The sequence below is a fragment of the Rhipicephalus microplus genome, chromosome 9 (genome assembly GCF_043290135.1).
Source record: "Rhipicephalus microplus isolate Deutch F79 chromosome 9, USDA_Rmic, whole genome shotgun sequence".
Taxonomy (NCBI): Eukaryota; Metazoa; Arthropoda; class Arachnida; order Ixodida; family Ixodidae; genus Rhipicephalus; species Rhipicephalus microplus.
The window spans coordinates 8,612,759-8,638,526 of record NC_134708.1 but is presented as its reverse complement, the minus strand read 5'-3'; the positions used below and the strand labels follow the sequence as shown (position 1 = coordinate 8,638,526).

At 44.5% G+C, this 25,768-nt stretch overlaps 3 protein-coding genes across 3 annotated transcripts in view; 2 read left to right on the top strand and 1 right to left on the bottom strand.

Annotated features, from left to right (window-relative positions):
- The window catches only part of LOC142772165 (uncharacterized), a 30,716-nt gene extending 8,935 nt beyond the window's left edge, over positions 1 to 21,781 (top strand). The window contains exons 6-10 of the mRNA XM_075874313.1: positions 544 to 722; positions 7,488 to 7,647; positions 10,528 to 10,574; positions 14,044 to 14,112; positions 21,557 to 21,781. Coding sequence (XP_075730428.1) covers positions 544 to 722; positions 7,488 to 7,647; positions 10,528 to 10,574; positions 14,044 to 14,071 — 414 coding nt within the window. The 3' untranslated portion in view covers positions 14,072 to 14,112; positions 21,557 to 21,781. The remainder of the gene's footprint in view (positions 1 to 543; positions 723 to 7,487; positions 7,648 to 10,527; positions 10,575 to 14,043; positions 14,113 to 21,556) is intronic.
- Arl8 (ADP-ribosylation factor-like protein 8) lies at positions 16,950 to 24,146 on the bottom strand. The gene is made up of 5 exons (XM_037415427.2): positions 23,907 to 24,146; positions 23,741 to 23,821; positions 20,462 to 20,697; positions 17,832 to 17,902; positions 16,950 to 17,148 (listed from the first exon to the last, which is right to left on the bottom strand). The coding sequence occupies exons 1-5, from the start codon at positions 24,027 to 24,029 to the stop codon at positions 17,099 to 17,101; spliced, it is 561 nt and encodes a 186-aa protein (XP_037271324.1). The 5' UTR covers positions 24,030 to 24,146; the 3' UTR covers positions 16,950 to 17,098.
- Positions 24,147 to 24,319: 173 nt separating this feature from the next.
- The window catches only part of Tmem214 (Transmembrane protein 214), a 47,439-nt gene continuing 45,990 nt past the window's right edge, over positions 24,320 to 25,768 (top strand). The window contains exon 1 of the mRNA XM_037415426.2: positions 24,320 to 24,599. Within this exon, the coding sequence (XP_037271323.2) occupies positions 24,449 to 24,599 (151 nt within the window). The 5' untranslated portion in view covers positions 24,320 to 24,448. The remainder of the gene's footprint in view (positions 24,600 to 25,768) is intronic.

Genomic DNA, 25,768 nt, shown 5'->3' with positions numbered 1-25,768 from the left:
AGCGTTCCAATTGTTTCAGTAGGCTGCGCATGATATCACATATGTGGTCTTGATTTTCGCAGTAATTGCGTACATTTGCTGTGTCAGTCATTACCATCAATTTCGCAAGATTAGCCGAAGGTTCTACTACTTGGATACGCTTGCCTGTATGTTTGTTATCTTGTACTACTATTTTGAAAGTGATAAATCCGAGTTGAATTGTAACGTATCACGAGTAAACAGTCGAAAGTTTGCGCTGACTTTGACCCCTTACCTCTTATTTGGTTGTGCTAAATGGGCATAACTATTCGTGGTCTACTGTGAACACAGATATGATGGACCATTTTCTTTTTGTTTGTTTGAAAACACTATGCAGCGCACTTGTATCAGAACTGTTATGTTAGGTGGGGCTATAGTTAGGTCAGGCGGGGTAAGGTTAGGTTAGCTTATGCTACCCTCTTTTTCAGTTCTGAAGGTGCTGACGTGCAGATATCGTAGCTTCAACGCCACTAACTGTCTGTTGTTCCTACAATGCCACAACTATTTTGTTTTCGTTCTGCGCAGCGGGGCCTTGCCCGACGCGTGCTAGATGACGGCGAAAGCTCGGCCGACGTGATGCTGGGAGTCCGGCTGTCGGGCGTCCGGTACACGCTTCCTGCGGGCGGCGAAGCTATCACCCGTGAAGGAGCCGCCGCGTCGCTCGTGAGCAGCGCCGCCTACAGGGACGTCTGCCTCGCCATTAAGTACGCTCACCAAGTCGCTCTGGCACGGGCCATGCAGGCCAGGAACCACACTGGAAACGGGATCGATGTTAAACACCGCCTTTCTGTAGCTCGATCTACAGTACTCACGGATTCATCAAGCGCGAAAATTGACCGTCGGCTCCAGCACGAGTGATGTAACAAAACCATCGCGTGAGTACGTCACAATATGACGTCATATCAACGTGACAGATCAGCAAAATTTGTGGCGTCACATGATCATGTGACCTCGGCGCTTGTTAGGTGTGTCGATCACGGATGCAGTGTAAAACCAGGTGAAAGATAAAAAGCTTGGAGTGTCCTCGATCTTGGAGGCAATGCAAAACCACGGTGGGGGCGAAGAGCCTTCGGAGGTTGGCCTATGGTGAGGCATGCTCAATGCATCGACTAAGAAGGAAAGATTAAGGCGAATTTCGTCTTTGAGTCATCTTAGACGAATGCGTATGGGACGCCGAGAGTTTTACAGACGATAGTCTTTCTTGGGATACCTGAAAGTAGAAATTTTGGTCTGTCTCTTTGCCTGTCTGTCTGACACACGATCCAGTCACGCGGACAACTTTTGAGCGATTGCTGAACGCCCAGTCATCTTGAACATGTGGCTGTGTTAATACTTGTGAGCACTGTCGATCAAAAAGCAAACATTATGCATAACTGAGGTGCAACATCAATGCGTAAGTGTTATGTGGTGTGCTCCATTACTAAAAATACCTGAATGCGTAATTCTAAAAGCCCTAGTGTTTCTTAGCCTATGCTGAAAATGCGACGCTATGCATGAAAAACCCCTCTGCCGATCCAATATGGAACTGCCATCTGGAGCTGACACTGCCAGATGGCGTCTATATTTCACGCAGCGCCATATCACGCGCGAATGAGACCAGCACTCGGGTAGTAAGACCAGCAGAAGGCAATCGTCCTTCGGCGACATTTGCAGTGAAGTAAAAAAAAATATACGCGGCTAATTTAAAGTATAACTACTTCTGTGAGTAATTGGTCGAGATAACGGCATTATGTTGCGGCATATTTTGCCGCTAAATATAGTCTTGGCCTTGGTGCAAGCACTTGAGTAAAAAAAATGGCAGCATATCCATGGAGTGAATGGTGGAGAATGGGGCGAAGCATTCGTCCGTCCATTCGTTCTTGCTTCCGTCCGTCCATGCGTCCGTCAGTGTGACCGTCCGTGTGTCCATCCGCCCGCCCGTCCGTGCGTGCGTCTGTTCGTTCGTCCGTCCCTGCGTTCGTCCATGCATCCGCGTCTGCGTCCATTCATGCGTCCATCCTTACATCTGTCTTGTGTGTCCGTTCGTCCATCTATTCAACACTTCTAGTACCACCATCACGCATCTTTTCATCATATATTCCTCATATAGAAGCACCGCCATCCAGCGGACATTCCAAGGACTAAACAAGAGGTGGCACACGCACACTTTCTTACGGCTTGCGCTTCGGGTCTACTTCCCACCTTTAACCACCTCGAGTTCATGATATATACTAGTTCACTGTATTCGTGGCACTGCGTCCCCACGCTCGCTAAACCTTTCTAAAACCAAGAAGGTTCCGCCCAGCGAGTATAACCTAGCAACCCTTTCTTGTCAGATAGTCATTAATGTACATGCCAATGGCTGCTAATGGGGAATGAGAGACAGGCGAATTCGGCTTTTACTTTCTTACGGCTTGCGCTTCGTATCTACTTCCCACCTTTAACCACCTTGAGTCCATGGTATGTACTAGTTCATTGTATTCATGGCACTGCGGATCAACGCTTGCTAAACCTTTCTAAAGCTAAGGAGGTCACACCCAGCGAGTATAACGTAGCAACCCTTTCTCGTCAGATAGTACTCAATGTACATGCCAATGGCTGCTAATGGGGAATGAGAGACAGGAGCATTCGGCTTTTAGTTAACACGCACGCCGCGAACTTTTTATTGTTCAACAAAGCACAGGAGAAATCTCCCACCGGCACCACCTTGCAGGTCAAAATGTAACACTGGTTACACACTACGACTACGACTACGACTACGAGAGACGAACGGGTGCCGCTTTAAGGAGCTTCGCCCTTAAAATTATACTGATAGGGCACAAACTGCTGACGGTGGAAACGAAATGTACGAGCATTGGTTAACCCTATATTTTCACGCTTTACTCCGCGGGTAATATACACCTGAGCACGGGATTTGTGAAAAAATCTCAATTCTAACTAAGCCTGAAAAAGAAAAAGCGAGAAAGACTTGCATTACGTGAGACTATATATACAACGTGTTCAACTTTTTTTTTCAGGCATATGTGCGATTTGGCAGTGTGCTTCGTGAAGAAAAAAAACGCTCAGACTTATTGCAAGAGTGCAGTGTGAGATCTTCGCCCGCTTATTGTAACTGACAGCCTGTGAGCAACAACTGCTAATACTAGAGTCCTTGCGGATACTTCAGGAAGTGCCCTTGCAGTTGCCGTGTATGAGTGGTCACACGAAACCGCAAGTTTCGCTTTTTAAAGTGGGCTTCTCCGTTGTAGGGCACTTTATGAGGCGAAGCCCCTAATTGCTGAGATAAATAATATTTAAAGAAGCTATTGGAGTATTCTTATCTGTATTGTATTGGTTTTGTTCATTAATCTTACTGTTTGAGTACACTGAGGGTCCCACTTTGACCATACTTTGACCCACTTTGACCTCCCCTATTCAATCCGGGATCCTTAAATATGTTCGGCAACATGTTATTCTCTCTAAGGGGAAATACTGTTTTATACTCCGTAATGCATCATGTTATACAATCGTGAGCCAGACCTCTTACAAGGCTCACCGAACCGCATTACGTGAGACATGTGAGACAGCTCGTGCTGGAAAACCGTTCACTGGCCACACCGTATGTGTGGCACTGGATCACACATCAGCACCCCATTACTCGTTGAAGACAATGCTTCTCCTTCATTCAATAAATAAGAATAATAAAGACGAAATAACAATTAAGCATTCCAAAACCGTACTTAATTACACAACATTCACGCGATACCCCTCCCCCCACTTTGCATCACATTTACTCGCCCCCCCCCCCCCCCGTGGCAAGATACGGGCGGCTTTCTATAGGCGAAGCTCCTTAGGCTGTGGGTCGTTCCCTCCTCTGTAGTAGCAGTAGAAGAAGCAGCAGTAGTAGTAGTAGTAGTAGCCATCTCTAGTTTGTGAGTTGCTCAATAGATGGCGTTGTGTGTATATGTCCTTGGGAACAATATAACTAGATGGCGTTAGTGGTTTTCACAGCATATGTACTAAATGAATGATGATGAGTCGGGCGAAGTGTCCGCCCGCCCGTCCGTCCGTGCTTCCGTTTGTCCGTATTTGCTTATGTCCGTCTGTGTGTGCGTCTACGCTTCCGTCCGCCTGCCTGTCCGTCCGTGCTTCCGTTCATCCGTCCGCGCTTCCGTCCGTGATTCCGCCCGTCTGTCCATCTGTCTGTCCGTCCACCCGTGCGTCCGTCCGTAGGTGCGTGCTTCTGTTCGTCCCTCCAAGCTTCCGGACGCACGGACGGGTGGACGCTTCGCCCCACTCATCGTCATTCACTCCCTGGATATGATGTGACTATTTTTACTTCTTGTTTCGGCTAAGACGTCCATCACATACGTTTCCGCTCTCATCCAATCTGTTCTCTCATTGTTCCTTACACCTGCCATTTTCCTCTCCGTGGCTCGCTGCGCCCGCCTCAACTGCCACCATCCCAATTTTTTCAGGGACCATGGCTGGTCGGGCTACGGCAGCGCGACGGGCGAGTGCGTCGTCGCTCACCGCAACCGCACCTGGATGGCGGCGCTAACGCCTTGGGCGCTGACCGTGCCGCGCGTCGTGGAACGCTTCGCTAACGCTGGCGTCGTCGTGCTTGACGTGGACGCCGACGACGCCAGCAGCGCGTGCGGCGCACGGCCCTTCCCGCTCACCGACGCGCTGCACAGGCTTCTCTAGCTCAGCCAGCGTCGCCAGACAGTATACGCTGATCGTTATCGAGCGCCGCAAGGAGGCAGAGCGGACAACGGAATTTGACTATTTCGCGCAGAGTCGCGGTAGCATCATCCCAGATTAAACAAATACATAGAAAAAAATTCACTGTCATTCATTCACAAGTGAAATTCAGTGCATCCAGTTAGTTTAAAGCACGCATTTGTTAGCATTTAGTGTTGTTCAAGGTGCCCTGCTAATGAGCCGAAAGTCGCTGGAACAGAAAACCCGCTGAGGCAGCCGTAATACGATCGAGGCTAAATGCCAGATGCCCTGTGTGCATTTGCATGTGCGCGTTAAAAAACCCCGAGTGGTCGAAATTTTTGAAGCCCTCTCCTACGGCTTTCCAGATCATTATTATTATTATTATTATTATTATTATTATTATTATTATTATTATTATTATTATTATTATTATTATTATTATTATTATTATTATTATTATTATTATTATTATTATTATTATTAGTTCTTGTGTTTCCCTAAAACACCAGAAGAGCGATCATATGTACATTGGGCTATATACAGAATATTACGAAATACGAAAAATTGATTTTGTGCAACAGTGTGCACCGCTTGTAGAGCAAAAAAAGAAATACTTGAAGAAAATATGTTTACAAAAAAGTGTGCTGCCTCTCACCTCAATGAGTTTCAGGTCAGCGTTTTTTTTTTTCTTTCCTGAGATGATTACGGTGCACAAGGTCTGTGAGAAAGCTGAATTCTCCCGAGCTTAGGGCACGTGTAGCCTTCCGCACTAGCTCTTGAGATTGGCACGGTGGTCCAGTTGATTAAAAACATCCACTTCGTAGCATTCGGTGTCACACAACGTCATCGAAGCATTCTAAATTCACAATATAGGTATACTGAGCAGTGACCACATAAAGTAGACAAAGGCGTATCGTATTAATACAAAGCGTCATTATCTAAATTACAAGCCGCTTTATTAAAAAGGGGCCAGAACAAAGACATTTACTATTAAACAAGATTTATTGCTATAGTGCTCCAGAAATCAGGAAAGCGTGTCTTCTCTGAAACACTCAACCACGCCTTTACGCAAGTTTGTATTCGCGCTGTCGGCCATATAGTAACAATAATGATGATTTTGAACCATCACATGTATGGACTTCACGGGACAGACTTAAAATCGGACGACAGGAAGGAAACAATATCTTACAATACTAACAATACTTACAATACTTACAAGTCCATCACATGTATGGACTTCACGGGACAGACTTAAAATCGGACGACAGGAAGGAAACAATATCTTACAATACTAAGTTTATAAAATCAATATCCTTGATAAAACAGATATTAAAGCTGCTAATGGACGGCTGTATTGAATGAATGAATGAACAGTTTGTTTATAAAATCAATATCCATGACAAAACAGATGTTAAGGCTGCTAATGGACGGTTGAATTGAATGAATGAATGAATGAATGAATGAATGAAGGAATGAACAGTTTATTTCAGTATAAAGATAGCTCCTAAAGTCTTAAGTAAAAGGAGTTATGTAGCAAAAGAAAAAGAAACAGAGCCAGTAGGACAATATCACTGCGCTTATAATTCTACATCCCTGGTAAAATGATCTTTGGTGATTGGGAGGTCACGCAACGTAATCTAAGTTAAAATTGGAATTAACGCTACATTGTAATTGTCTCTCTAATTTATTCTAGCGCATTGAAAAATATCTAGGTGTAGGTACCGCCCGATTTTTTGCCGATCCCCCCTGAGTGGGTAGGGCCAATCATCCCAGGAGTATGCCAATCATTATCATAATCATCGTTATGTCAGTCGCTTTAGCAAGTTCTTTGAGGCCCAGGATACGACTCCGTGTTTCAACCTGCAGAATAATCAAGTCAGATCGTGCCATCGAGTTCTGGCGTGCACTCATAATGTTCCTCCAGGACCCGGTCGCACCACCGGCCGGTGACCGGCTCCGCGACAGTTACAAGATTCAAGCCGCTCAAGCGACCCCACTTAGCTGTTTCCATGACGTCCGTTAATGAAAGGGAGGCAGCTCTACCCCCGCCCTCTACTACAGTGCCCTGTTTCTGTCCACCGCAGCGCCTTCTGCGCGAACAAAGTGGAATAAACGTGTTTTCATTCATTCATCCTGTGATACTGTGGATAACAACCATAACTCAAGTGAAATTAACAGAGAAGGATTGCAACAAAAGTGGCATCAAAAGTCTATTCTATTTTATTTAGCCCATTTTCAACAATTATTAAGCTCGTTTTGTAACTTAATACGTAGAAAGATGATTTATCAACAACTTGTCATGTTCGCCTCTGTTCCAGCCACATAGATTTTCATCTTCTTGTCTAACCCACTACTGCGACCGCAGACGTGCGCACGTGGGGGGCAGGGGACAATTAAAGTCTGCCCCATACATTGGAATTACAGGTAGGGCGGCGCTGTGATGAATCTTCGCTTCCCCCCCCCCTCCCCCGCACCTCCCTTTACGGGGAATCCTAGCATCGTCACGCTTAGGCTGTGATCGACGTGGGAACGTGCGTAGGTTGATGGGTTGTTCCTTAATAACTCGGCACGACCCACACCAGGTGATTGGCCTTGAATGGATGGTACCTTGTTTTAGAGATAAAATTTTTTTACAATCTGGATATGTTTAGAAATTTATAGAAATTTATAGTTAAAAGATTAGGTTAAAAGATAAAGGCTAGAATAATACTATCAGACTAACATTGCTGAAAAATAAATTGAAGCTATACATAAACTTAACATACAATTCGTCTTGTCTTCCGCAGGAAATCGCATGCAGCTGCGCAAATATTCTTGTGGTTAAAGTCCATTTGGGTAGCACCACAGCAAAGAACCACCGAAAGTGATAAATTAAGGCAGATGGGTGGTGCAGTCGTCGCGGTTGCCGCAGTAAAGAAAGAAGACCACCCTTCACGGTTCAAAATGGTAAGTTTTTTTTTTTTGTGCGTCGTTTTTTTTTTAATCGTGACGCTGCTCACGCACGAAGTTTCAATTTAGTCGCAACCCTCCCCGCGCAGACCTTGTAACCTGCTTCCGGTTGCATTGTCTGAAACTGTTTAGAAGCTTAGCGCTGTTATGTGGCTGTGCGTCACAACCTGTGAGCCCAATTTATACATAGTGTGCACGTGCGTCACGCAGCGCCCCTTCGTCACTTTCGAAATGCGCCACCTACATGCCCAAGTGCCTACCGACTCCGTCGCCTACAACTGCCGTGTTGTCTCCTCGTGCTTGCGCCCATTTAGTTTTGCCTCACGATGCAAGCTTGAGGGCTCCTAGTGAGGCAATTTGATTTAGTAGCCCCCGAAGAGGGAGCAGAGCTTCGGGGTGTTTCTTCGCCGAAAGTTCTTACCCAAAATTGAGAACGCACATTGCGATTTCCCGAAAAGTACGGGCGTGTTTGGCTGGCGCGGATTAACAAAAAAAAAAGTACTTGAAAAAACTTGGTGATATTTGCGTCTTCAGGTGTCACTTCATTCCGGGTAAGTGCCATAGCCAAGCACTTACCTGCAAACAGAGATAGCTTACCAAGATACTGTACATACAAACTTGTCCGTGACCACAGCGTGCACAATCAGCATGTCAGGGAGGCGGTAAAAATTGCGATGGCTATCGCGTAAATTCGGGTATTGCATTGAAACAAACTGTGAAAATGGATGCGAAACAATATTAGTTCACTTTGAAGTATAGCCGATTGGTTCGATTGGGGGGTCAGGATTTGGAAAAGTTGGTCAAGTAATTCCCTAACACGGTCTCCATCATTTTCAGGGACTCCACTGTACATTAGCGTACAAAAAAAGTAAAATACAAGGTGAAAAAGGTGTCAAAACATACGCAAAAAAAAAAAAGTGATGACCGGCATTACCGCGGCATGCACCACGCGAAGTCTCTATCTGCCTCGAATAATATTCTCCTCGGCTGTTTCCACAAATTTCAATCAAATAAGCTCAACATCAGCACTGTTTAAAACACTTGGGAGACGAGGACGGGGACGGGGGACGCTGCTACTTTGGTGGCGTGGGCCGCAGCAAAATATTAATATTATTATTATATCTCTTGTAAACTTGCCTAGCTCTGCACGACTCGTTTTCGATGGGAGCTGCTGCGCTTCGCTCATCCACTCTTAAAATTGCGGCTCAAGAGACTTTGGGCTTTCACTTGTTCTTGAACCACGCGATTTGTGGTGTTCGTAGTGAAAGCGAGATAACGGGCCCTCATATAGGTCGTGGCGGGCAGCCGGTGTACGCAGTGGCTGGTATACGTGTCGCACATCTTGATTTTCTGATCTTGTATCGAGTGAACAAACGAGGCATTCCTGATCCGATGGGCTCGTTAAAGTACGACCACAAAAAAACCACAATGCTCCCCTTTCAACATCGTACACAGCAACAGATAACGAGCCCCCCACAAACCGCGCTGCAGCACGCGAACTGCCGTAGGTACCCAGGCATGGCGGGAGAGGGCGACAACGGCGGAAATGACATCACATGAACACTATGTATACATATTTGCAAGAGTGTTTCTGCGCGTGAAAAATGGAAAAAGGACACTCTTGTGAGTTTATATGTATACTTGCACGCCATGTGTCTATTAACCCTTGAGAATAGCCGAGAAGCACTGGCGTAGCCGGAAGAAGGTGAGGTGGGGGGGGGGGGTCGGAGAGAGAGAATAAAATGAGGGAAAGGCAGGGATGTGAACCCGTAATTGGAGCATCCGGTTTGCTACACTGCACTAAGGAAAGGGATAATGGAGAAGAAAGATGGAAAAGAAAGCGAGAAGCGATATAGACGCGCGAAAAAGAGAGAAAAGTGTGCTGGAGTGCTACAGTCTTTTCAATAGGCCACTACCACGCAAAAAACTCAATAAGGCCTTCACTGATTTTCAGTGCGAAGACAGATCATGTCGCCTTTCAAGCATTGTTCACAAAGTACGTTGCAAGAGTATAGAAAGGAGGGCTAGTCGGTCGTTCATATTCTTTCAGCGAACTGGGAGAGCGGGAATACACACGACAGACTGAGAAGAGGTCCACTGTCCGAGGGCTCATGCTGTGTGTCTCTACTCTGCCTACATGTTGGGTGCGTCCACGAACATGTCCGCGAAGTTTTTTCACTTTGAAAAGGGCATATACACACAAACTAACGTACGCACAAACATACACAAAATATAGTGGGAGAGTCGAGATATCCAAAAGAGAGTTAACGTGTCTTGCCGAAAACAGTAGCACATACATTTTTTTTTAAGTGTACATGCCAGAGGCACAGTGGCTGTTCAACACATTTGAGAGCTCTAGAACTTCTTAACTTAGAAGTTCACTCTGACCGGGCAAAGGCTTTTTGAGAGCTCTATACTTCTTAACTACGAGATTCACTCTGTGAACAAAAGCAGAGACCGACACTCAGGGAGGGGGGGGGGGGGGGTGCATGCAGATTGCTATTTTGTCGGGAGTGAGGGGACTTTTCAGGCAAGGGGAAAAAGTTATGTATGGACAATTTGTGCAAAACTCGAATAAAAATCATGTTTATTTGAACTGGAAGAACAATCGTGTTTGTTATAGTACCAAAACATCTTTACAGTCCAGATGGGAAGTTTCAGTAAGATAGGAACGTTACAATCTAGATAGAGAGCGACAAGAGGAGGAGGCGAAAGTCACGCCAGGTGCTGCGGCATGCCTACACTTGGTATAGAATAATTGTTTAAGCGTGGGTTAAATGGTGCCTCAGTTAGACTGTTGCCGGTGGTTTAAAGAATGGATCAGCTTTGCGTTGCTCAGAACGCTCTGTTCATGGAGACTTGCTATTTGTCTTTCAGTTCCGGTTTTTGTCGAGCACTTTGGAGGACAGCACCTGTGGTGGCATGTGAGTTCTTGTGCTATCTGTAATTTTGCTTTGATTATTGAATTTGCTTAGGAATGCCAGTCTTTGTCGATATCGCCTGGCGTTAGAGCAAAAGAACATTGACGAGAAAAGATTGCGTGTTTGGACTGTACGAACGCCCTCCTATACTACGACCAAGTAACGTCTTTTCCTCGATGTCCATAGAAAGCGGCGGGGCACATAAACTAAGAATTAGATTGTAGCTTATCTTGGTCCAGAAGAAGAGCGTTGATCTATATGCGGTGTTTTTTTTTTCTTTTTTATATTAATGTTCTCCTTTCTACTGTAAAGAGCACCGTTGATAGTTTGAGGTAAAAATAACCAGAGAAAAATGCTTTATTTTAATTTTGAAGCTCCGAAATTTGCTAATTACCACGCGTTAACTGAATTATGAACTGCTAAGCTTAACACGAAACTGTCTAATGCAACGTTATGTGAACTCGTGATATTTAATTCTAATGGCGTCAGTTAATGGAGAGAGCGGGGAAAGGGAGGGCAAGGCGTTCGTTCACTATCTACCCTTCTGCCGCAGAACTGGGCTACTCTTGTACTGTACTATGTGCAATTAATGACTACGTGTAAACAATAAGCCATTTTGTTTTCAATAAGCATTGAAGTTAGGTTTCTGAAAAGTAGTTCCGCCTTGTCTTGGGCTTAGGGTGCGCCTACCTAGCTATTCAGACGGTGTTCACCACTGTCTTCTTAGTGATAACGGAAAGCAACGCCTTTGATACACAGTCAACTAGTTTGTACGTTTAACGGGGCTTTGCGTATTTATAACTAAAACCCTACAATAAGGGTGTTTTGACAAACCAAAACATTCATGTCATCGATATTTTGAAATACCAAAACACCCATGACATAGTTGTTTTGGTTTGTCAAAACACGCTTTTTGTAAGGTGTTAGTTATAGACGCGCTAAGCACCCTTAAGGGTGCAAACTGGTTTACTGTGTATACGTATCTCCATATTTTGCGAAACCAACCGTCGTGTAGTATTGCCTTACTTGAACATATCGCTTTCAAAATAAACCTTTCACGAATCATGCGGGCTTGTCAGCGTAATATTTTAAATACACACATTTGCATGGGGCGAGGAGTATAACCGTATACACTGTAAAAAAATATCGAGTAAACAGGGTGTCTTTTTGTCCCACAACAATAATCGTCATCAGGCTTGCGTGCGCTTCCTTCCTTGAAAACTCGGCGCTGGCCACTTTCCTATCGAGAATGCGATGTAACCCTGATAATGGGCATGCCGATCGTGACCGGAATGTACCGGGCGCGGGGCGATAGCGCAGGGATGGAACGCAATGTAGATGACGATTATTGTTGTGGGACAAAAAGGCACCCTTTTTACTCGCTCTTTTTTTAGAGTGTAGAAACCATCGCTCTTTTTATTCTGGTTCGCGCGCGACGGCTCGGAGTGTGTGGTCTAGTGCGCTGATAAGCGGGGTTGTCGAACGATTTCTGCATGTTCTAGGTCAACCTGCGGACTCTCTTCTCTTCTAATGCCATGAAGCCAGATGGCGGTGAACGAGAAATCACTGTATGCTTTTCGCTCTCCTAACAACTACAGAAAGAAGGAAACTGCTGACTGAATTAGTATGCGACGTGCATCACCAAACGCGGTGTGTTTCCGGCTACGGGCTCCTCACACTACATAGTTTGTGTTACGATAAAGGCTCTAAGTCGGCAAGTGCCGCAATATGTAGGGAATGTTCAGTGTTCCACGTAGTCAAATACTCGGATATGGCCAGATTGGCGCACACACGTAATCGACCAGGTATGACATTGACGATAAAGTGCGGAACATCTAAGCACCAATCGTAAACTAATATTCCTTGGTAGCCAACTGGGTTGTTTTCGCTTCCTTTTATTATTATATCTTAATATAATTTGCTTAATCTAACAATCAGCCTGGTATCTCGGTCCAATGCGGTTATAGCTGCAGTTGATGGAGCGTTATCAGCGGGGGCGAGAATTCCCTCTCTTCGCTGTGGGGCAACCGGCCTCGTACATTTATTTTCTGCTTCGCACAGGCCTAGTGAAAGCAGGACATTCAATTAGCGCTACAGGAAAAGGACGTGGCGAGATCCTTGCCGTGGGGTTACAACTTCCACAAGACAGCGGGGTGTATCGTAGATGACATGCGATATGAAAGCTGGACACTTACAAAAGCAAACGAAGAAACAAAACAGTTTTGTCGCGTCAAGTGTAGGACAACTTTTCCTTATCGCTTCAAGAAGACGACTTTTTTAGGAGGGGGAGAACCGCGTTTGGTAAGTCCCGCAATGATATGCAACATATACAGTTAGATCTCTTCTAAGCGACCAAACAAGAACCATATGTTGTTACCAACTGCCAATTTCGCTGCAAAGTTGTGCGAGCGACGGCAAGAATTTCGCAAAAACAGTATACATCTGGTATACACTTAGATCTATTCCGATTTCGCAGCATGCAGATGGCGGTGCTGTTCTCTTTGATGAACACGTTCCTCTACACGTTCACCGTGGCCTACCTGATTCTCCAGACCGGTGGCAAGTGACACGATCTGCTGCAGAGCGTACATGTCTTTATGAAGATAATACGACGAGTAGTATTAGTGCAGGGGACTCTAGCCGACGGGTCCACGCGTTCATTTTGTGCTCTTTCCGCTTTCTTATGTTTGACATTTGCCCCAGTTTGTCGCGCTGCTAAGCTGGAGAACGCGTGTTCGGATCCCGGCCGTGGCGGCCACATTCTGGTGGAGGCGACGAGCAAAAACACCCGTGTACCGATCCCCTCGTGGCCCCTGCCATCTGGTTCAGGAAGGATGTCCGAAATCATCCTTCACCCGCCTCCATCCCGCCAGTTTTGATTTTGCTTGCGCATGACACGTTGAACATTCATAAAGTCAACTATTATATGCACTACAAGCTAACGTTGGCAAAACAGTATTTCGCTGTATATAGTAATGTCAGGAAAATAGTAATTCGCTGTTACCGGGATTTCTTTGAAAGCGAATATTCGCGAAAATTACGGAACATAATTAAACTCGTTAGTTGGCGACGCGACTATAAAGAGAAATTCTCTTTGAAAACCGTGCAAGCCCCTGGCACTGTAAAAAAGACTGTTGTATAGAAATTCAGTTCTGGCGGCGCTACAACGCGTAGTTGCATTGGCGTACCCAGGAAAAAATGGGTTGGAGATTCAACCCTCTTCGCTATGAATATTTCCCTTTTGCATGTACAAACATACACTTGCACACAAAAAGCGCTCGAATTTGCATGAAGGGTGACTGACCCTCTTCCACCCCTTCTTCCCGAAAAAGTTTCTGGCTATGGCCCAGCGTAGTTGGCAGGCTGGTGTTGATGACTGGATTGTTTGTCGTTGCTGTGTTCTCAAAGAGTAGTATGCAACCGCACTCGCAAATTATTTTTCTTTGTTTCATTATTCACTGCCTAAATGCAGATTTGCGGCACAGCGTCTACGATTTTGAGCATATCCAGGCTGCTTCACGTCGGGACAGGGAGGATGACGGTGAGCGAGCTGACTTCTCTGACATTTGTGAAGCTCCTATTCCATTCTGACACAGAAGTGTTTTACGCCGCGTTTCACCAAGTCTTGAATGACGTATTTCGGTCACGGGAATGACGTCGAAAAAAGCCCATGATCAAGTGGCTAAGAAAACTTCTATCGATGGGCGTCGAACACATCACCTCTAGGTCAACGGCAGCAGATGCCGGGCATGCTATCCACTGCGCGACAGTCACACTCTGAAGGCTTTACAAACGCGCCATGTAGACTATTTTACCTAAGACATCTGGGCGCCGCCATCTTGAGCTGTTAAGCTGATACTTTCTTGTTCTTTTGTAGATTGCTACGTGAATTATTGAGCCTACGAAACATCGTATGCAGCAACTCAACGAAGTCCATGTGTATGCGTCTACCGTAACACTGTTTGTTTAGCTGCTAAAGATGCAAAACACAAAGGTTAACAGCCCAACATGTATGGTGGCACTGAAACTTCTCCATAAAATGGTATTATCTTACATTTTGCTTTCGCAGTGCTCTTAGTAGAGCGGGTAGTGTTGCTCTCTTGCAGCAGTAAAGTCAAGTAATGCACGATGACCGTTGCCTCCGTGATTAGCTCCTGCAACGCACCATCCCCTTCCGCATGCTTTAGTTTCTTGTTATACCGATTTCCATGACGGTCCATGTTTTCTACTGGGTGCTTCTGTTTGAAACAAGAAATCAGGTCTTATGCTCCAGATGCATCACTTATCTGGTATTTCGCTTTTTGATAGGCACGTACTAAAAGTGACAAAGAACTACCATTCTAATTTTGATGTGCTTTCACGTACGGGATGAAGTGCCATTCTAGCCGAACCTCACTATAACAAATTAACATTGAAACCAGAAATTGGTTCGTTATATACGCTATTCGAGGTAGTACTAGAGATAATCGGCAATGCGGCTGGCGCGAAAATCCTAGATACAAAAACCCAATATTGTGGACTTCAAATCCACTAAAAGATAATCCTTACCACTATCCGTGAGCATACGTTTTAGCTGATTGAACCTGTGAAATGCGCTTTTATTTTAGCTGGTCGAGCTAAATTTCCACGGCTCTGGTAATCGCGTTCATAAGCAAATTTTTTATGCCAAGAACACGTTTTAAAAAATGATTGTAAATTGGCTTTCAAACATATTTTGCATTTCATGCCAGCTTTCGAGCCTCGCGCAAACCATTATAGTTCTTCGTTACAGACGATGTCGGGGCGGCTCTCGCGTATTCCGTAACGTTATGAAGCGAACAAACGTATCCGAAATGAAGCGTGACCAACCAGTGTGTATTGTGTTCGCTATAACTAGGTTGATGTGTAGTATAACCGTTTAGTGGAAGCAAAGTTTAGACTCGCAGCTCTCCCTTTTTTGTGGCTCTTGAACGGTAACCTGCCGTAGGGGGGGGGGGGGGGGGGGGGGTCAGACACTTGAAGTTTTACCTCTAGCGCCGAAGCTCTGCTCTTCAGGAAATAAAAACAAAATTTCTCAGAAAAACAAATGACTGCTACTAAGAATACCCACCTACGACATTCTGAAGGTCCTTGATGTTGAATTGAAAAAATACACTTGGACGACACAGCTGCACAAATCATCTTTGGTAGAGATAGCAACGGCTAGCCGTGGCCAGAGTAAAAGTATTTTCTTATGTAGCTACAAACTAAGCAGCAGTCACTAGGAGAGGTGACGAAAACGTTTTATGGAGCTCAAGCAAGTACAACACTTCCTTTTCAGCAAATAAAATTTAGGGAAATAAACAGGTAGAATGTAGGATTAATATACTACTAGAGTATTGTGTTTAGTAGCAGCCCCGTGCATCAAACCTACAGTTATGCTTCACACAATTACCGATTTCGCCAAACGAACTGGCCTCTTCGTAAAGACATCTTTGGCCACCACAGCTGTTTCATGGCCATGTCTCGCACGAGAGGCATACTTACCCCAAGCGTCGCCGTGAAACTGCCGAGGTTAAACAGAGCTTATGACCCCAAGGCTACTGCACTCATCCAACGCTTGGATAAGTTGTTCCTTGCCCATCCTAAAGTCCACCTCACCTTGGTCACCAAATGCAGGTCGGGAGGCCACCTAGCAACACTAACTTCCTTGCCTTTACTAATTCGGACCATGAATGTCCGACGGGTGGAACAACCTTACCGCATTTGTTGCTGCCTTTTTTTGTTAATTTTTAACACTCGCACCTCCTTTTTGAAATTCCTCCAGGCCTTGAAAGCGTTCAAGTACAAGATCTGTAGAGATCACAATCATTGAATCCGAGATTGAACATAATTTGCTGTTATAGCAATGGATAGCCAAAACTACCTATCTGTCCCGATCGGCCATCAGTTAGCCAACATTACCTATGGTAACGAGTGCCGAAAGTGTGCAACTAAATTAACGTACTTACTTAAATTTCCAAAAACAAACACCTCTGGTATCTGCCTATATCTTCACTCAGAAGTGATACTTCATCGCAGAATGTGGGTGGATGAAGTTAAAGAAAACAATATTCAATCAACCATTATCAGCCTGACTACACTGCAGGGCAAAGGCCTATCATGTGTTTCTCCAATTAACCAAGTGCTGTGCTTTCTGCGGCTATGTTATGACTGCAAACCTATGCCATCTTCAACCAATCTCACAAGAACGCGCTGATGTGCCCAACTGCTATGGCGATCAGACGAAACTGTGCACCAGGGGGCACCAGCGTCATATAATGAAGATACCATTAGTTGCACTTGCACACCAAACTTTCTACCTCCTCCTGGTATCAATCGATCAATACATAAATGTTTCTCGGCACATACAAGACCAGAAAAAAATTCTGAATATTTATTCATGCCATACGACACACGGTACGGCGGGGGGGAAACTGGCACCTCAACCGTAGGGAGGAGCCCATTAATTAATATTAAACACAGGCAGGTCTATGTACAGAGGAAGGCCCATTGCAGACCCCGGTGCGTCAGTGACTGGACGACTTGGAGTGCGAGATGAGCCACTGCAGCGTGATGTCTGCAAAAAAAATGGGTGCATGGATAACAAAGTTAACCAGGAAATGATTTGTTGTAGAAGCCAAACAAAAACAGTTGCAAAATGAAATACAGGAAAAAAGCTCCTTGTCAATACTAAACTGCACATTTGACAGTAATAGGAATAGTAAAAACATCAGCCTACTATACTAAAACCTGATTATAATGTCAGATCTAACTTCGTTATATCCCTTTTCATTCATCTTGTAATAAGCAATAATTTGTTATATATGTGTTAATCATATCAATATTCGAGTGCAATCATAAAACGGAATGCATCTTCCTTGCTGATCCTGTGGGTATAAGGTTAATAAAAGACGACATCGTGCACTAAAACCCACAAGAAACACACGGAAGTTCATTTCAAGAATAAAGAAGTAGCAAATTTCCATATCTGCCTTATCTGCCATACAATCAATATAATGTGACTGTCACATGTGTTGTGAAAAATAGCCAAAAAAATTCACAACTGTGCATGCAGTTTCGTACAATTATGTGCGAGGCAAATATCCAGAGACTAACAAAGCAATTCCAATAGGTCAGTTAAAATAAATGGTGCGTAAGAATAGACTGTGTGTGTGTCCACTTAATGAATTAATGTAAAATATGATTAATGTGAAAGTTGAATGTGCAGAAAGTGATACAGCAATGCTCGTGGAAGCTCACCAATGTTGTCACGTTCCTTGCAGGAAATCGAATAGCAGCAAATTTCACGATCTTGAATGGCTGACAGGTTCCTGAAACAAAGCAATTCCTCTTCATCAACGTAGTCAATTAAAAACTGGCACCCTTCATTTTTGGCTGCAGTAGTACTCCTTAAACAGCCTTAATCATTCTTGGACCATCAAAGTCACAAAGAAGTGATCTCGGATCAGCCCAAGCATGCACACTAAAAAAAATACCAACAATTCGAGTCTGATGTTTCTTTACTATGAAAACAGACCACCCCCCCCCCATCTCATGGAAACTACATAATTTCACTGCTGATGTCCTTCAAGAAAGGATAGCAGACAAACATTGAGTTGGCTTTTATGCAATTATGCCACATAATGAATATGTGGCAATGTTGCAAACTGTCAAATATGCATGGGTGCAAGGGCTCCGTAAAATGGCTACATGTTCTTTTTGAATCCAGTTTTACCCGAAATACTCTTGTGCCTGGTACATTACCAAGCCAGTGTTCACTGCTTCCCCACATTGTTTTGTTGAACAGATAACTATAACTTCTACCTCCCAATTTCGTGCTATGACGTTGCCACCATGCTCCGAAGGTGCGTAAAATACAAAGCCATATTAATACTGCACCAATGTGTTTAAATACTAGTTTCTTCCACAAGTCATCTATACATGAAATGGCCTCCTTCACATGGTTACTAATTGAAATTATTATTACGTACACATTTTCATTGATCTATTCATCAATACAGCAGGCCAATAAGCTGGCCAATGCATACAATGACAAGTATTCACAAGAGATTGACAATGCCAGAAGAAAAATGAAATGTACATAAAGAAGATACAACCTATACTATAAGCCATATAATTCCTTCGCAGAGCAAGTTTGCCGTCAAATAATATTTCCTGCCTTTCTTTCAATGACTTCTTTTGCTTAACCTTTGCTTTATGCTTGAACTGTCCCTGGCTAATTCTTATATTTTCAGTTCCTTGAAGCAGCAGGACAGAATGACATGGACATGAGCACTATGTATTGGTGTGTTACTTCATATTTTCATGCCAGTAATAACGAAAATGTCGATCTTACTTAGAACATTTCATGTAAATGCACGCATCGTGTTTTAAGTGCAATCAGATTCAACAGTGCCAAACTGTAAACAATGGCAGCACTACGTGCCGTGGGCACATCACAGGATAAAAAAAGGCAACTCTGAGCTCCAGGCCTTTCATAAACCCTATTTTGGCCATGATATCACCAGGAGATTCTGGTCATGCCAGCATAATTAGGAACCAGCTCGATTGCCTGCACGTACGCATGCTCCCTGCTTGTCCTCCTCACAAGGCGAAGAGGACAGCTAAGTATGGAGTGTTCAACATTTTTAGTGCTCGTTTTTCTTTTGCAATGTACCGGTGTTAAAAGCTCCGCAGCTTTGCGAGATTACTGAAATTGCTACAGCTGCTTCATCAGTTTTAGAGAAAACACAATTGCGCGATGCAATTACGCCAGCTGGCAATACATGTTGGTCTCCAAAGTTGATTTCAAGGTGTGATTTTTTTTAACTTTGCATGAGTAAAAAAAAAACACTTGTATAAACAGAATGGATGCCATGGCAGGCTGTGTGTCCCCCCTCCCCCTTGTGATATTTCTGAATGTACGCCACTGCGGTGAAGTAGCATACATTCGGCAAGGACAAAGCGGACCAGAAAGAAACAACAATACCTTGATGAAAAGTGTGCTACTTCATGATACGCTATAATGATAAGCCACCAACTAACCCAGCTTTCAGCCCTATTGCACTCCACCATTACGACACTATTTCTGAAATTTCTCTAGGCCACATACTTGCTATAGACTCATGCACAACTGCACACCACAGATGAATATCGCCCTCTTGCGTGGTTTAGGAGCCCTCTAACATTGATCATAGCGCAACAATAATGTGGGGCTCTGTAGTGAAGGGTTCTGAAAATTTGAAAGATATGATGATTTTTTAATGTCCATCTCAATTTAAGTAAATCGGCCTTAACCCTTTCAGATACCACCCATAATGAACTGTCTGTACATGTTTCAAATCAATACATTATTTCAATGCAGTCAAATATTCTATTGCAAAAAAACAATGCCATAATAATTATTACTTTATGCATGTCATAGCAAGTAATCCTAATTAGGTTGTAAGTAAATATATTTATCCTAAAGTAATTGATGCTCTGTTTCGGCATAAATAGAATGAAATCTTAGACTAGAAATGTAGTGCAAGTTCATTCTTGGTAGCATCCACTTTTTTTCTTTTACATGGCTCGCAGGAAGCGTCTCGTCAAACGACTCATAAAACATGCAAGTGCCTTCAGCAAAGTGACAATATCAAACAGTACACTGCAAAATGAAGTTAAACTAGGACGAATTTATTGTGTAAGAGGTTTAATTTATCCAAAGCATGATATACACCTTTCTTCCTAAGCTTCTAGTTGACACAAATAGCAAAAACGAAATTGCGTACTCAATTGTGTGCATACCATCTGAAACAATCAAGTTGAATTTAGTGCACACTAAGCTTCCCCTGTGCGATAATCAAAAGGTTGGCGCCTGCAGAAAACCGTGAATAAGTAAAGAGGCTCACATCTGGTCGATGAGCTCTCGCTCGTCCAGGGCTCCTGGTAGGTCACGCTTGTTGCCCAGAACAAGCACGGGAATGCCCGCCAGCTGGGGCTTGTCCAGCAGCTGATGCAGCTCATTGCGGCTTGCCTCCATCTTCTCTCGATCGTGCGCATCGACCATGTACACAATAGCGTTGACACCACGGCAGTACCGCTCCCACATGCTTCGGAACCGCGGTTGGCCACCAATGTCCCAGATCTGTATAACCACACAAGCACATTGCCGCTTACGTTTCTGCAGATTGAACGTGATAATCCTTTAAAATGGCACTTAGCCAGGCGCCCTTGAGCTAACAGTGCAAAATCGCAAGACGGATTATGGGCGCACACGAAACATTGCCTGTGCTGTGCGTACCTTTTATGTAAACGCCACAATAATAATTCTTGGGGTTGATTGTTCTAAAACCATAATTCAATTACGAGTTGCTGTCGTGGTGTACTCCCCAAATTTCAACCATCTGCAATTCTTTAACATGCGCCTAAATCTAAGTACACGAGCATCAAGCATTATCGCCTTCATTGAAATCACGGTTGGCGATTTGAAGCGCCATTTCCACTTTGTGCACAGTAAATGTGATAGGGTTATGATCCTTATTTTTTTCAGTAGATGCATTAACTGTATCAGAAGTCCATAAATCATGACCGTTGCATCCACGCATATATAGAAAAGATGGGCTTGCCCTATTGGAGCAGTGATTATAGTAGCAGGTTTTGCAACTTGCACAGTCAACTGACAGCAACCTAGAATGTTGGGCTGCCACATAATTAAACCTGACAACTTTTGACTCTGCTTGCATCTATTGCCACTGCCAGGACGTACTTCAATGTTCACTCCCTCAAGAGCATCCACTCAAGGTGGTTTCCCTGATGTCCCGAACTTTTCCTTGCCATTCAACTCTGGAAACTAAAATCACGATCAGCCTGTCATGTCCATTTCAGAATAAATGCCGTTCCTGGCTATCTCAACGGCAAACTATTATTTTTGTTGTCTTATGACACCAAATTGTTTCTCCACTATACATAACTCATATTTACGCTACTGTGATTGCCACCTTCAGGTACTACCTGGTTGACATGAGTGAACTCTTGCTCGAATGTGCGGAGGAAGAAACAGACATGAAAATAGTGCCGGTGCCTCCTCCAATTTTCTGTTCCCCCTTGGTGCGGCTATCGAATTGAAGAAAGCAGGGAGTGCACGAAAGAATGCGGGGAGCGAGCAACTAAGTCAATGTGGCCGCCATCTACAGGTACCCAAGCACAGAGAACATGTCTGTGACGTCTGATGCAAGGTATGTATATGTTCCCTTCGTACCCTTTTCGTAGCTCTAAACATATTGCCAATTCATCTACTCCAATACCACATGACCAACTCATTCAAGCTTTATCTTAGTAGTATATTCTACTGTCTAATCACTTAGCAGCAATGTCTTTCGTGCCACTGCCCTCTTCCTCATGCGTATAATATTCCAGGCTATAAAAGCAGGTTCACATGATATTGAAGAATAATGGACCACAAATCTAACTTACCAGTCTTACACGCTTCCCCTATCACAGATATAAACATTTTACAACACACTCTACATAACATTCCCAATTTCAATTGTCCTCAACTAGCCTTTCAACAGTTATTTAACCGCCAAAGATGTAAGCTAGTTTAAAGAGCCAGTCAACTAACTCAAACTTTCTTTTTACCCGTTATGTAAATTATCGATGAAATGACACTAACAATGGAAGTTTTGTTTCAACTTGTACAATGCACAGTGCATATACCTAACACACCTCATACTCATAGTAAATGTACGAGATGCATTTACAATAGGACAAGCTAAACAGACAGACATGCTCTGAACAATATTTACAAAAGAACTTTTATAATAAAACTGCATAATTTTTCCCACTTGATCAACCTTGTGTACCAACAATGGCTAAAGTAAACCCCACATACTACAAGGCTTCGTGGCAGAAAAATAAACTATAACAAGCAATTAAAAAAGAAGCCCTTGTCAAAGCCAACAGTCAGTTCCGCCAGAAAGCACACGAAGAACAATAGAGCAATCTGACATACATTACATGTCAACGGTTTCTGCTGTCTCCTGCAAAGTGTGCGCAAAATAAGTAAACTTGCAAAAATGACATGGCAAAGACTGCAAGAGTGCGGAGGTGCTAAAAAGCTGTCGACATCTAACATTCACAGAAAATGTACCAACATTACGGAAGCTTCTCATTACAATGTCATGCATTTGCGGCCGGCAAAAGCAAATGTGCTGCCAGCAATAAATTTTACAGCATGGGATAACACCCAGGGGATCAAGTATATCTCTCATGTGGCATCCTTAGATAACACAGTGATGGCTGGTACTCATGCGAATGCCTCCCAATGGTTTGGCTGCAGATTGCACTGTTAGCAAGTATCTTTTCAAACAAAGCCCGCGAGGCGTTATCCGGTGTCGCTTTATCACGGGGGTGTGATAGTGGACGGAATAAATAGTCATCTGCAGCGCTCGACTTTTTCAAGACTTGTCTTTTCTTGTACCCGAGCCCTAAGTCGATGAAAACAAAACTTACGCAACAGCGCAGAAACGAGTAGCACCCTAGCCTATTTGAGTCGGTGCAATGGCCACGACATTGCCACATTCCTTTATTGCAGTTTTTTTTTTTTTTTTCCCAGGCTTGCGGTCTGGCGGAACGAAGTTTAGCAGTCAAGACTGTTTCCGCGTGCTAGCCGGCGCCGGGTCACGACAGTTTTTTTGACGTTGCGCTGCTAAAAAAAAAAAAAAAAAAAAAAAGGGGCGATGCTACTACGGAGACCACCGACAAAAACCTAGCTTTCTTGCCCGTCGCTCCACGTTTTGTTTACTACACAATAAACGTCAAATACTGCTGCATATTTAATAGCTCAACAATTGCTTTGCCTTAGGAAGACCTAACTGAAACGGGATCTTGTTCTTTCATTTGACGCCTGAAAAGCCTGACCACCGTTGCGCATAGTCACAATAGACGTCATGTGTCACGGGAACAACTAGACAACAGCTGAGTACGGAAGCACAAATTCAACTCATAACACCTGCGTAGTAGAAAGTAGGCGTATTTAATGTTGGGCGCAAAAGCCCCGAACATCACTTGATTTGGGGTTCGCCTGGTGAAAACATATCGGTGGCGATAAATGCAGAGTAACAGCAAGGCAGGTAGACAATGCGCGAGTTTTCGCTCGTCTCAGATAAGGGTAGCAGCGGTGCTCCTACCTTGATAGTGACGTTCCCTTTGGTCACCTTGCGCATGTTGAAGCCCACGGTGGGGATCATATCCTCGCAGAACTGGCCCGACTGCAAAGGCAAAGCTTCGGATCAGGTGGCTCAACAAGAGTGGCACCCCCCACTACCACTATGGCCATGGCGGCAGTCAGCTTACGGCAATGACGTTCACGAAGGTGGTCTTGCCCGAGTACTGGAGGCCGACGAGCGTGAGCTCCATCTCCTCCTTCCAGAAAAGGCTCTTGAACCAGTCCAGGATACGGTTGATGAGGGACATCATCTTGATGGCGGGCGGTGCTACAGGCCACAGATCAGAAGCGGCACGGCGGCGATGACACACACACCGCGGCGAAACCCAGCAGTCGCCGCCCACGACCGAAACCGTCAGGGCGCGCTAGCCGGCGCTAGCGATGACGCCAACGACGCGTTCGGCAAGAGGACGCTACGGTCGCTTGCGCTTTGAAATATAGCATTATCACCATCATCATTTTGCTCTTGTACTGTTGCGCCAGCTCTACGAAGCTGAAGAAACTAAAAAAGATCACTAGCCTCGACGGCCGATTTAGCTGCGTCAGCTGGCAACATGTTTATCCGGCCACCGGTGGTCGTCGTCTTCGCGTTCTTCTGGTTTTGATTCTCCTCCGTGAGTTTCTGAACGTGTGTGGACGGGCGCGTCGTGGGAGCGAAAACGAGAACAAGATGTCAGCGTCCGCAGGCCAGTGGCAAGTCGTGAGCAGCAAGTCGAGCAAGAACAAGTCGTCGGCCGGAGGCGGCGGTGGCGCCGACGGCAAGATGTCCAAGGCTCAGAAGAAGAAACTGGCCGAGAACATGCCGCGAATCGAGCCCCTAGGTAAGTCCACGTCACCCACGTGCGACTTCCACGCGACGGCCGCGCTGGCCCGTGCCCCCGTGACCCCCTGCAGAGCGCTGCGCTCAAATTCAATCGCCGCTCTGGCCGTCGCGTTGGTGAATAACGTCATTGTTGACTTCCCGAAATGCCGGTCACCCCGTCAAATGATGCAGCGTGCCTTGGCAACCGTTAATGTCGCAGATTTCCTAAACCAACTTGGACAGCGCGTTGACAGATGCAGTCAGGCGCTTCTGCAAAAGACAGATGTGGGATGAATGTGCTCCACATTTAGAGGCTCGGTAATTAAACACGTCAGCTAGTTTCGCATTCACCGACTGCATACTTTTCCTGCCGCACCCGAGTAACGTAGCAGGACCACAATGCAGTACTCGTTTCCCGAAATGAACGACGTACGTTTGGCGAGCAGTGCTCGTCGACGCTCTGTGCACAGACTTGAACGTAACTGCTTGAATATCGCGCTACGAAGCATTTCTGTGGTAGAACGTAGCACAATAAAGTTACGACGGTAAAAACAAACACCATGGCAGTAGGTGAAGGAATGATCTGATATGTAGGTCAATGTTTCTGTATCATATGCATGGCAATTGAGAAGTCATCTAACGTTTCGCTGCCCATTTCTTCGCATTATTTGTTCACATGTTTCAAATATATTCTGTGTTGCATTTTTGTCGTAGTATTTAAGTATTTGAAAAGGCTGCGAGTACATAAAGAGTATCGCAGCAAGCTTTTCATAATAGCATTTGCTGTTATATATAGTTCTTAATTAAACTTTCCTCTGGTAGCAAGCATAGCCTTGCCAGTACCCCCGTTTATATATATATATATATATATATATATATATATATATATATATATATATATATATATATATATATATATATATATATATATATATATATATATATATATATATATATTAGGCCCCGTGTGCTCATATTTGGGTGCACGTTAAAGAACCCCAGGTGGTCGAAATTTCCGGAGCCCTTCACTACAGCGTCTCTCATAATCATAAGGTGGTTTTGGGACGTTAAACCCCACATATCAATCAATCAATCAATATATGTGTGTGTGTGTGTGTGTCGCACTGTAAAAAGGTGACTATGTCATACTTTGACATGATCACTGCAGTGGCACCAGATGATGTCAAA

Bases quoted from the DNA above. Each gene is read 5' to 3' on its own strand.
- Arl8 (XM_037415427.2), bottom strand. From the start codon at position 24,029: ATGATGTCCCTCATCAACCGTATCCTGGACTGGTTCAAGAGCCTTTTC. The intron at 23,822-23,906 runs GTAAGCTGACTG...TTGCCTTTGCAG, and splicing joins CCTTCGTGAACGTCATTGCC to TCGGGCCAGTTCTGCGAGGA. The intron at 17,149-17,831 runs GTGAGCTTCCAC...TTTTTTTTGCAG, and splicing joins CAAGGAACGTGACAACATTG to ACATCACGCTGCAGTGGCTC.